At 49.5% G+C, this 11,887-nt stretch overlaps 1 protein-coding gene across 1 annotated transcript; it reads left to right on the forward strand.

Annotated features, from left to right (window-relative positions):
- Nucleotides 1-253: 253 nt before the first annotated feature.
- On the forward strand, nt 254-8,407 carry ADAMTS1 (ADAM metallopeptidase with thrombospondin type 1 motif 1). Its single transcript, XM_030264019.4, has 9 exons — nt 254-1,501; nt 1,737-2,083; nt 2,558-2,690; nt 3,062-3,229; nt 3,484-3,770; nt 4,006-4,192; nt 4,293-4,468; nt 5,249-5,424; nt 5,631-8,407. Exons 1-9 carry the CDS (start codon nt 997-999, stop codon nt 6,370-6,372), a joined length of 2,721 nt encoding a protein of 906 aa, XP_030119879.4. The 5' UTR covers nt 254-996; the 3' UTR covers nt 6,373-8,407.
- The last annotated feature ends 3,480 nt before the right edge of the window (nt 8,408-11,887 follow it).

The following is an 11,887-nucleotide window of genomic DNA, read 5'->3' on the forward strand; positions in this document are numbered from 1 at the left end:
TGATTGGAAAGGAACCATTTCTCAGAAGTACAGGTGCATGACCGACTGCAGCTATTAGGGCCGAGAAAGGGCAGGAATTGCTTGGGAAGGGGGGGATTAAAAATAAAAAAGAAATTTAAAAAAAAAAAAAAAAGGAAATAAAATAGAAAAGCCACGAAGGCGAGCAGAAATGTGTCCCCTCCCTGCCGCGCCCCGCGGGGCTCGGGGAGCGGCAGGTGGACGGTCCAGAGCTCCTGGGGCGGGGAGCGGACCCACAGCGCATCCAGGCGCTCCCACGAGAGATCCCCGCGGAGCGCAGCGCCCGGAGCCGGGCACAAAGCGCCCCGGGGCAGGCGAGGGGCGCAGCCCAGCCCGCCGCGGCAGCCGGGGGCCGACCCCGGGCCGTGTCGGTGCCGTCCCGCCCCGTCGGGGGCGGCGGGAGGGCGGCGCGGCGGGGGCCGCCCGCGGGCGCGTTACGCACGCAGTGATCTCAGCGGCGCGGGCGCGGCGGCAGCGCCGGGCTGGGGGCGGCACGGCCGGACCCCATAAAGGGCGGCGGCGAGCCCCGCTCCCGCACTCACCCCGCACGGCGGAGGCGGACGGGCCCGCGGCGCTCCGCTCCGCAAAGGACGGGAGGCTCCTCGGCGCCCTGGAAGTGCAGGCGGGACCGTCCCGGGGCCGCCGGAGACTCGCCGGAGCGTCCTCCCCGCCCGCCGCTGCTGCAGCCGGGGAAGGCTGAGGAGGAGAAGCGGCAGCCGGAGCAGGACACAAGACAGAGAGACGGAGCGAGGGGCAGCGCTGCCCTCGCACAGCCGCGCTCCCCGGCATCGCCGCCGCGCCCCGGCCATGGGGAAGCCGACGCCGCCTCTGCAGTGACCGCGGGACGCGGCTCCCGCGCGGTCCTCCGCCGGCAGAAAGACTCAGACACCCCCCAAAACCTGAAAGCAAAAACCCACATCTTCCATATCCATTCCTATATAAAGTGAAATAAAGAGAGGAGAAGGGCTGCGCCGAGCGATGAGGAGCGGGGGGCGGCTGCCGGCGCTGGCGCCGGTGCTGGCGGCGCTGCTGGGGCTGTGCAGCGCCGAGCGCAGGGCGCTGGTGCTGCCGCGGCGCCTGGGCGCGCCCGGCGCCCGAGAGCGCTTCCTCCTGGAGGCCTTCGGGGAGCGCCTGACGCTGGAGCTGGAGCCCGACAGCAGCTTCCTGGCCCCGGACTTCACCCTGCAGTACCTGGGCGGGCCGCCGCCGCCGCCCGAGGACGACCTCTCCCGCTGCTTCTACTCCGGCACCGTGAACCGGGACCCCGGCTCGGCGGCCGCGCTCAGCCTGTGCGCGGGGCTGCGCGGAGCCTTCTCGCTGCGGGGCCGCCAGTACCTCATCCAGCCCGCTCCCGGCACCGCGCACCGCCACGGGCCGCACCTCCTGCGCCTCCGCGGCGCCCCGCGGGCCGCCCCCGCCGCCCGCTGCGCCGTGGCCGAGGCGGGGGCCGGGCCGGAGGCGCCCGAGCCCGCCGAGCCCGCAGGTACCGTGGGGACGCCGCGCCGGCCTCCGCGGGGACGGGGAGGGCAAGGACGGGGGGTGTGGCGGGGATGCCCGGCCGCTGCTCGCCCCGCATCTCACCCCGAGGTGCCCACCTGCCCGCGGGGCTCGCACAAAGCTTGGGTGCGCATCTTGAGTACCCGTGGGTTTGAGTTTCTGAACGGCGCTGTCTTGCTGCGCTCACCTGCGTTTTCTTTCCCTGTGTTTTTTTAACGCAGAAACGAGAAGCAGGAGGAAGAAGAGGTTCGTGTCTAGCCCCCGCTACGTGGAGACTATGCTGGTGGCCGACCAGTCCATGGCTGAATTCCACGGCAGCGGGCTGAAACACTACCTGCTGACCCTGCTCTCCGTGGCCGCCAAGCTGTACAAGCACCCCAGCATCCGCAACTCCATCAGCCTCGTGGTAGTGAAGATCATGGTCATCTATGAGGAGGGCAAGGGCCCGGATATCTCCTCCAACGCCGCCCTGACTCTAAGGAACTTCTGCAGCTGGCAGAAGCAGCACAACCCGCCCAGTGACCGGCACGCCGAGCACTACGACACGGCCATCCTCTTCACCAGGCAGGTGAGGGACGCCGAGTCACATCCAGCCCCACGCCCACTGACTGCTCCCTATCCCCTCTGCCAGGAGACCTCTGAAAAAGTGTCCAGAGACAGTCGTGTGTGCACAGCTGCAGCAAGGCAGGCTAAAAAATAGATGAGCTGCTTTTTTTTTTTTTCTTTTTTTTCTTTTTTTTTTTTTTTCTGTTTCCACCATGTCTGGTGAAACTCAGTTTGTGCGCTGTCTTTGTAAACTTACAGATTGTGCACTGTGTTCCTGCCCCATATATTTTTAGCAGATTTCAGATGGAAATTATGCATTTCATTTCTACGTGTAACCCCCGCCTATGTTCCAGAGACAGATTTTTGCCATCATACCCATTGAAGTGCTGAATATTTATGCTCTTTCCATAAGTAAAGGCAAGCTGCCAGGGCTGGATGGCTCTTGCCAAGGTTAAGTCTCTGATCTGATTAATAATGAAACTGCCTTTTTTTACAGGACCTGTGCGGTGCCAAGACATGTGATACTCTTGGGATGGCTGATGTGGGAACAGTTTGTGATCTAAACCGCAGTTGCTCTATCATAGAAGACGATGGTTTGCAGGCTGCCTTCACAACAGCCCACGAATTAGGTACTTGAAACTTTGCAAAGCCGTTCCCTGGGATTAATTGAAGCCAGCTTGATGCCGTAAAGCCCAGCCTGCACCTCCCCGGAGCAGTCGGGAGGAGGCAAAGCCCCGTCTTGGAGCAGGCTTGGACTCGGGAAAGCAAATCCGGCCTGCACAGCATTGTCTGCAAGAGCTGTGTATGTGCCTGCAGGAAAAAAAAAAAAAGAAAAAAAAAAAAAAGTGTCATCTGCTTGAAATCTGGGAGTGTTCAGCTTCGGGTTATTAATTACAGACCAGGCTATACGCAGCTCTAGAGCAATATTTAAAATACTGTTGGTAATGCATAGGACAGACTTCCTAAAGTCACAGACTTTGCTTTTCTCCTTCTCTCCAAGGCCACGTGTTTAACATGCCTCATGACGATGCAAAGCAGTGTGCTGGCATCAATGGAATGAGCCGGGATTTCCACATGATGGCATCCATGCTCTCCAACCTGGACCGCAGCCAGCCCTGGTCTCCATGCAGTGCCTACATGATTACAACATTTTTGGATAACGGTCATGGTAAGGTTATTAAGCTTTCCATTCATGTGGCGTTTGAGCTCTCGTGCTTTACTGCTTTTTTTTTCTTTGCTTTTTTTTTAAAGAGTGTTTCTGCTTCAGCTCAGACTTAACCTTTTGCATGCTGTCAGTGAGTTTAAAAGAGCTTTGTTTTTACAAAAATGGTGGCACAAAAGCAGATGCAGTTCCCTTTTAAAACTGAACGCGCAGCATCATCTAACTTCTTTTTTTTCCCCATTTTTCCTCAACTTTTTCAGGGGAGTGCTTGTTGGACAAGCCCCACAGGCCCATCCAGCTCCCTTCGGACTTGCCTGGCACGCTGTACGATGCCAACAGGCAGTGCCAGTTCACGTTTGGAGATGAGTCCAAGCACTGCCCCGATGCAGCCAGTACGTGCACGACGCTGTGGTGCACGGGCACCTCGGGAGGGCTGCTGGTGTGCCAAACCAAACACTTCCCCTGGGCAGACGGCACCAGCTGCGGGGAAGGGAAGTGGTGCATGAATGGCAAGTGTGTCAATAAGACGGAGAAGAAACATTATGATGTAAGTAGTAAAAAGAAACGCGGGTGCAGCTTTGGGTTTTGCAGAGCCGCGTAGGAAAATGCTGCAAAGGGAGGGATCTTTAGATGAGGTTGATACAACGCTAATGAACAAACTTAGGGCAGGGTTTTTAATGAGTTTGGGTGGGTAAAAATGAGCGTGATGATGGCTTTTGTGATGTTGTTTTGTATGGATTTTCCTGAATTTGACCTTTGTCCTGCTGTTGTTGTCGTTCCAGACGCCAGTGCACGGTGGCTGGGGCTCCTGGGGGGCGTGGGGTGAGTGCTCCCGGAGCTGCGGCGGGGGAGTGCAATATTCCTTCCGGGAATGCGACAACCCCGTCCCGAGGAACGGGGGCAAGTACTGCGAAGGGAAACGGGTGCAGTACAGGTCCTGTAACATCGAGGACTGCCCCGACAACAACGGTAATTTTTCCCCATTTTTGACAGGCAGAGTTGGTGTGTTGTGGAGGAAGAGCAGGGACAGAGGTGATCTCATGCCCACCTGTCTTTTGTGTACCTGCAGGCAAAACGTTCAGGGAGGAACAGTGTGAAAAGCACAATGAGTTTTCCAAGTCTGCCTTTGGAAGTGGACCTGCAGTGGAATGGACACCCAAGTTTGCTGGTGTGTCTCCAAAAGACAGATGCAAGCTGGTTTGCAGAGCCAAAGGAACAGGATACTTCTTTGTTCTACAGCCAAAGGTATTTCAAAACTGCACCTCTTCCAGCTGATCGTGAGGGGGATTTTTGTTTTCTCTCTTTGTGCGAAGAGTCAAGCAGTGTAGAAATCTGAAATAGTCCTTCTCATATTTAAGCTTGATTATTCCTCCATGTATAGTGGAATCATTGCAAGTATGCTATAAGTGTTTTGGCACAATCCTTCCACCTCCTCTACCCACTCCACTCTAGTTTCCTTCCCTCTCCTTCCACCAATCTGATTGCATTGAGATAGGTTTGGAAAACTGAGGGATCTTTGCCAGAACATTGGTGCTTTCTCATACTAGTTACTAATATGCTGACAGCTTAAAATAAACACGAGGAAAAATGTTCATCTTGCATAGCTACTTGAATTTGCTGTCATCAGATGGTGAGAGCCAGGAACTACCAGGGCGATGACACAGAGGGTTTTTGTGGAACAGCACTCCTAGAAATAAAGGATGTGCTGAACAGCATTAAAAGCAACGCTGGCAGTGTGCTTTGAGGTCATGGCTGCCTTCTAGTGACACTAGAAAGCAGTGGGGCTTTTTTTGTGTGAAATCATTAAACAGTAGGTTTTTAGGGGGAGGTATTAATGACAAGTGAGATTGTTTTCTTCTCTTACCATGGCATCATTTTGGCAAGTGAGAAGACTACCTGCTCTGGTTTTTAGTTTCCAAAGCCCTGAAAATGACAGGTGCTGCGGGCTCCTCACCCGTCCGTGTTTTGTGTCACGCAATTTCAGAGCACTGTGCATGTTGTAACGAGGCTCCTTGTGTCCCCAAGGTGGTGGATGGCACCCCGTGCAGCCCCGACTCCACGTCTGTGTGCGTGCAGGGGCAGTGCGTGAAGGCCGGCTGCGACCGCACCATCGGCTCCAACAAGAAGTTCGACAAGTGTGGCATCTGCGGGGGCAACGGCTCCACCTGCAAGAAGGTGTCTGGCACCCTCGTTAGAGCCAAGTGAGTGTGGGGCTGCTGCTCACCTTGTCCTTGTGGGTGGGATTCATCCATTAATGATAGGGCTGCAGCTCACCTTGTCCTTGTGGGTGGGATTCGTCCATTATCGAGTTAAACGCCTTGGCTTCAGACAAGGTTAGTCTTGGGCCAGGAGGCTTTTTCCCCTTCTGTGCAGAGGGCTCAGTGTTTCTCTTTTTTCCCCGGGGCAGACCTGGCTACCACGACGTGGTCACCATCCCGGCGGGGGCCACCAACATCGAGGTGAAGCAGCGCAACCACCGGGGTGCGAGGCACGACGGCAGCTTCCTGGCCATCAAAGCCGCCGACGGCACCTACATCCTCAACGGCGACTACACGCTGTCCACGCTGGAGCAGGACATCACCTACAAGGGCAGCGTGCTGCGCTACAGTGGCTCCTCGGCCGCCCTGGAGCGCATCCGCAGCTTCAGCCCGCTGAAGGAGCCGCTGACCATCCAGGTGCTGACGGTGGGGGACCTGCCGCAGCCCAAGATCAAGTTCACCTACTTCGTGAAGAAGCCGGCGCAGCCCGGCGTGGACAAGGCGGCGAGCAGGAAGAAAGAATCCTTTAATGCCATCAGGGAGATCATCTCCTCGGAGTGGGTGATCGAGGAATGGGGCGAGTGCTCCAAGTCGTGCGGCTCGGGCTGGCAGCGGCGCGCCGTGGAGTGCCGGGACCCGCAGGGCCGGCCGGCCGCCGACTGCGCCCGCGAGCTGAAGCCCAGCAACCTGCGGCCCTGCGCCGACGTGCCCTGCCCGCAGTGGCAGCTGGGGGACTGGTCCCCCTGCTCCAAGACGTGTGGGAAAGGCTTCAAGAAGAGGTTGTTGAAATGTGTCTCTTCCGACGGCAGCGTGCTGCCCCAAGAAAGCTGTGAGCCCTCCAAGAAACCCAAGCACCTGATAGACTTCTGCAACGCCACGGACTGCAGCTAGATAGGATGGCTTGGGAAAAGCTAAAACTTTTTTTTATTATTTTTTTTTTTCCTTCAGACCAGTGCACTGAAAAACACAAAAGAGGGCTAGAGGCTGCACCTGTGTTTTTGCATTAAAAAAATTCACAGAGAAGATCCATTGAGGTGGGACAGTGCAAACAGCTTGAGTTGGCTTTGCATCCCAAAAATCCCCTGCCAACTGAAAATTGGATGGGATAGCAGACCCATGTCATTCATTTCTCTTTAGCAGATAAGGCCCAAAGGCATCAGAACTGCCTTTTTTTAAGTCTATTATAAATTAAGCCAAACGTGAGCAGTGAGACGCATTTCAGCAAACATTTTGGGGTTTGGTTATTTCTCCCTTCTTTTGGATTTATCTTGTGGTACTGATCAAATCCCCACATATAGGAAGGGGGAGGAAAAAGATAGCTTAAAATAATTGGTCAGGGCTTACCTACCTCACAAAGGGCAAAAAACAAGATTGGAAAAGGAGCTTTAACTATGTCATTCATGGCTGCTATTGTTTCAGAGAATAGTTTTATATAAAAATAAAGCCATATTCTCTACCTGTCAAGAGTAAGAAATATCAAGAACAAATATCAACTCCACAAATCACTAGAATTTCTTTTTTTTTAAAGTACTTTTATGTCATCCCAATGTGCCTCTCCATATTTTTCAGCCACTCCAGTGCCACTGTGGTGACATGTGTAATCCAGAGGCTTGGAAATGTAGAAATCTGAGTCTGAGTAGTTGCTCTTTGTGCCTTCTGCATACCTTCCACTGGCTTTTCTGATTCCAGTTTGGCCCTGCCTTCCTGCCAAACAGATTCATGGAGTGTGTGAGCATTCCAGTCGTGCTTTCACACACAAACCTTTGGTCTTACCCCAGCCAATGGATATTATTTGAGTTAAAAAGAAGAAAAAAAAAGAATCCCATTATGAATGGGAACATCCTCTGTGGCCTCTGCTGGGTTTGTAGAGCTCAGTCACTGATCAGGTGGGAAGGCAAAGCTGAGGGATAGCAGGTCCATCCACAGCAAAACGCCAGCATTCACATAATTGAAGATTGTGCCAGTCCATAGACCATGAGAGAATATGGCTTTCCATATGTATATAGTAAAATATATTACTATAGATTTTATATACTTCATAAGTATTTTATATTTCTCTCCCTTCTGGGAAGGGTTATAATTTGTAATAAATGCATATAATGAGCGTATTTATTTTTATACTTCTTGTCTAATGTGATCTTCTAAGTTATCGCTTTTTTAAAAGGACATATAACAAGGATAGAGTATTTATACAGTATAATATGTTATTAGAGGTAATAAATGAACCCTATAAATTTTGGAAATGGAGTGTCTTTATTTCACTGGACTAAAACCAGTCCATGGAGCAGAAAGAGCTTGGAATCTGAGGAAAATATTAAGCAAAAGGCAACTAATTACCTGTGTTAGTGAAGAGGTTTGGAGAACTCTCCCCATAATGTCACACACCACCTTAAAAGAGGTAATTTTGTATTTTATTACTTAACCACTAACTCATCTATTCCAGAATAAGGAATGCAACCATACTGATGCCACTGGCTGTAATAACAGCTTGGGGAGGGAGCAGCGCTGTCAATTGTGTTCAGAACCAACAAAATATGTACAAAAGGAGCAATTTTGCTTCACTCTGGTGGGAAAATAGCAGTCAAAAGCCAGAACCATTCATGAACAGTCAGAGGTTTCCCTCACCAACACCAGCTCCTGGAGAATTTCCCTCTCTCATTTTCTCCTGATGCTGCTCTTCCAAGAAGCACTTTGTGAACGAGCTGCTCTAACGCTGTTGGTAACATGTTTTATTATGTAAAATGGATACTAAGCATCAAAAGCTGATTTTTGCTCCCTCATACCTGATCTCATCACCACTGCAGTCAAGAGAAAGTCTTCTGTTGGGCTCCATTGGATTTTTGCCATGGAATTTGAGACATCAGTAATTTCTGGATATTTTTGGCTTTGTGTCATGTACAAATCTATTAAAACTTCCTTTGCCAAAGTTTGGACTCTGTCTCTGCAGAAATAGTTCCCGTTTTATTCTGTGGATAAAGTCCCGGCCCTTCTGAATCTCAGAGAATTCTCATCACATCACACTTCATTGGGCATTGCTTTGAAGTACAGAAATGCTGGGGAATATTTTATTCCTAACATTATTCAGGAGGCAGCCAATGCCTTTCTGGTTTTATAAATAGTTCTTTATAAATACAAGCAATAACTATTTATTTGTATATATAGAGGTATATGTGCATATGTATTTTATTCACCATCTAGGCTAGAAAATAACTGGGAGTTAGAAGAGGAGAAGAGTTATCCTGGAGCCTGCCAGACTGATGAGATGTGAAATTGTGACATCTTGCTGAGTGAGCACTGTAAATGGTGTAACTAGAAAATGTGGATTAAATCTTTTCCTCTGGCACAGTTAAAATAATAATGTGATTTGCTGCTTTAAATTGTCCTAACAGTAAATGGAAAAACCCCTCAAAACTCATTCAAAAATCAACATCTCCAAACAGTGGAGATGTTTCAGGAAAAGTGAGACTTTTGCTTTTATCGTTTTCATATCACAAGTAGGTCAGCAGATGCATAGTGGTGTTATTAGTTGAATTTTTTAGGACATATAGGTAAAATATCCTTACCCACTATCTAAGGTAAGGAATGGAGAAGAAAATACTCCTGAAGAAATTCAGAAAGACATCTTCAGAAGAATAACTCGGGCTGCTCAGCAGACAATGGCAGAGTTCTGACTGGGCTGTGCTCATCAGCTCGCTGTGAAATTGCTCCCACAGCTCATCCAGCTGGGAGGGCTCCTCAATCCTCCTCAAAAACCTGCCTGCCAAGCACCCTTTGGAGCGGAGATCAGTCCAGTGGGATGTGGCCTGCCGAGCCCTCCAGGCAAAGGAGGTGTAATTAGGTGAAGTTTTATCCCTAGCAAAGGTCACCCAAATACAGCAAAGGGATCCAGATCCCACGGACAAGTCCAGACTAAACAGGAGTGTAAGAGAGCACTTAGCTGAAATATTTGCATTTCGCCCCGTTCTGCACAAGCAGAGCTCTGTGTTACAACATGTGGAGGCAGGAGAGCAGCCCAGGAGTGTCCCTGCTGTGGTGATCGATCCCATGCTTTCCTGGCAAAACAGCTCCAAACATTCACTCCTGCCCCATATCCCCCCTCAGAACACAAAACAGGGACAGAAGGGAAGTGAAAACACAGTTATCAGGTTCAGCAGTGGTGCCTGGAGCAGGGTGTTTAACAAACACTGGTGCCCCAGGAGCCTGGGGCAGCAGAGGGATTATCTTGGAGATGAAAGCATTGTTTGGACTCGCAGATGGGTTTTACAGCCCACAGCAAAAGCAAGAGGGGCTTGTGCAAAAGGGATTTCATGTTGGGCAAGAGAAGTGCAATTTCCTACAGCCCCTCTGCCTGGAAGCTGTGCTTGACAGCATCCCTGGGATTAAGGATCATCCTTGGTCCTGCTGCAGCCCAGGACCAGCAGCTGATGAGATTCAGCTGGACAACACCTAAATTTAAATATCCAGAACCTAAGTTGCTAAATCTATCATCTTTAATATATTGTACTCTTGTGTCAGAGTACTGCAAGTCAGAATTTCTCCTATCTTATGATCCTTCACAGGTATTCCAGGTGGAAATTAGTATTTTCTCCAGTATTAGCTGCTCTCAGCTATAAGATATTTTCTTACAAACACACAAAAAGGAGCTGCATGTTCCAAGCGGGGAGTCATATGGTTGAGATTATAATCAGGCAAGCTGAGAGCAGTGGCCATTTTAATTGTGCACCAAATATATTTTTTTCAGTATAACTAAGACAATATGCCTGTCCCAAACAATTTAAATGTCTGCTGCCACTTCATGTCATTTCTCATGTACAAAACTGGGGATGAAATCAGGGATGAGAAGACAACTGAAAATCAAACATTTTAATTAAAAATTTCTCGGTCAAGCAGCACAATTTAACTTAATTTTAAGATTCTAAAGTATTAGAATATTTTCTAATTTGTTTTTCTAATTGAATACCTATACCCGTCCTGACTCAGGACAGCCTTGGTTAAACCTGAGACCAAAGGAAAATTTTCCTTCTTTTGTTTAATCTGAGTCTTAATTACATGCTGAATTAACCCCAGAAGTCAAGCTTTAATGAGAATATTTTCATAGAGGTAAAACTGTGTGAGGAAAAGGGAAGAGAGAGGGAGAAGCTGAAGAGGGAGAGAAGAGGACTTTCATGGAATTTTGAACTGTGGAAAATTTTGGAACAGATAGTGGAGATGTGATTTCTGATTCAGGCTTAGGCAGATTTAGAAGCAAATTAAATGCAGTGTAAAGTCCATCTCCTTTTTCTCTCCCAGTAAACCAGCACACACATTAGGGTATATGCTAAAATAATGAATGCTGGTGTTTTCCATTTCTCATTATCCTCCTGCTGGAACAAATGCAAAGCACAACATGGAAACATAGAGGGCTCAGCTGCCTTTGATGGATAAAAAAAAAAAAATTTAAAAGTCCTCTGCACGTTTCTGCTACACTCTTTTATTTATAATTTTATTTATTTGCACTTTTAAAGCCATAATAGCTGATGTCAGAAAGGAGAGCCCCCAGAGCAACAGCTGCCTGGTAGACAAGAGGGTCAGAAGCATTAAAAAATATAAACGTCAAAATCCTGCATAAAATAATTTAGAATCTGGTCTAAACTAGCAAAAGCCAGGCAATTCAGAGGTAATTCTTCATTTACATAGGGATAAAAACTTTCCAGTATTGAGAGGGATGTACCAGGACTTGAAGGAGGAGATGGAGATATTGGCAACATCAGGTGGTTTAAAGCAAACATCAGGTGGTTTAAAGTGCTGACATCACTTTGGGGCTTGGCAAAGGAGCCTCTCTAGCCAGATTCCCCTTCCCAGCTCCAGGAATTTCCCTGGGAATGCAGGGCTGTCCCTGAGCCACAGAAGGATCAAAACCCACCCCAGTCCTGCAGTGAGCCTGCTCAGAGCCCAGAGCTACTTCAAGAACTGAGTGTTCAATCGCTGATTATTTGTTCAAAAAAATAGAAAATTAAGCCCAGATTCACACACTTCATTCCCTTGAGAATCTAGGAAAGGGCTTCCTGCTGGACAGGGTTGTTCTGGTGTCTCTTTGTGGGGCAGAAAATCTGCTTTTATGGGTGATTAGGGCACAATTTGCAAGAACAGAGAGCAGCTCCGAGTCATGAAGCTCAAACACCTTCGTAAAAGCCCTTGCTAAATCAGGAGGGGACAGAATTTAGTTTAGACTTAGCAGAGTTCTGGTTTAGTGGCCTGACCTGAAGGGGAACACTGTCGGAGAGCAGAAAATGCAACTTCATAAAGTATCTTTACTTTTTTTGTCCAGGTGTTTTCTTCTGTCTGTTCTGAGGGAGAATCCCTTTTTTTTAAATATCACTGATGAAGAAGGTCCTTTAGGAGAACCAAGTTGAGGAGTGAGGTTTGA

This window comes from Taeniopygia guttata, chromosome 1 (assembly GCF_048771995.1).
Source record: "Taeniopygia guttata chromosome 1, bTaeGut7.mat, whole genome shotgun sequence".
NCBI classification, from domain to species: Eukaryota; Metazoa; Chordata; class Aves; order Passeriformes; family Estrildidae; genus Taeniopygia; species Taeniopygia guttata.

Excerpts from the sequence above, each read along its gene's own strand:
- ADAMTS1 (XM_030264019.4), top strand. The coding sequence starts at position 997 with ATGAGGAGCGGGGGGCGGCTGCCGGCGCTGGCGCCGGTGCTGGCGGCG. Across the intron at positions 2,084-2,557 it reads CCATCCTCTTCACCAGGCAG|GACCTGTGCGGTGCCAAGAC; the intron begins GTGAGGGACGCC and ends CTTTTTTTACAG. Across the intron at positions 4,193-4,292 it reads GGACTGCCCCGACAACAACG|GCAAAACGTTCAGGGAGGAA; the intron begins GTAATTTTTCCC and ends GTGTACCTGCAG.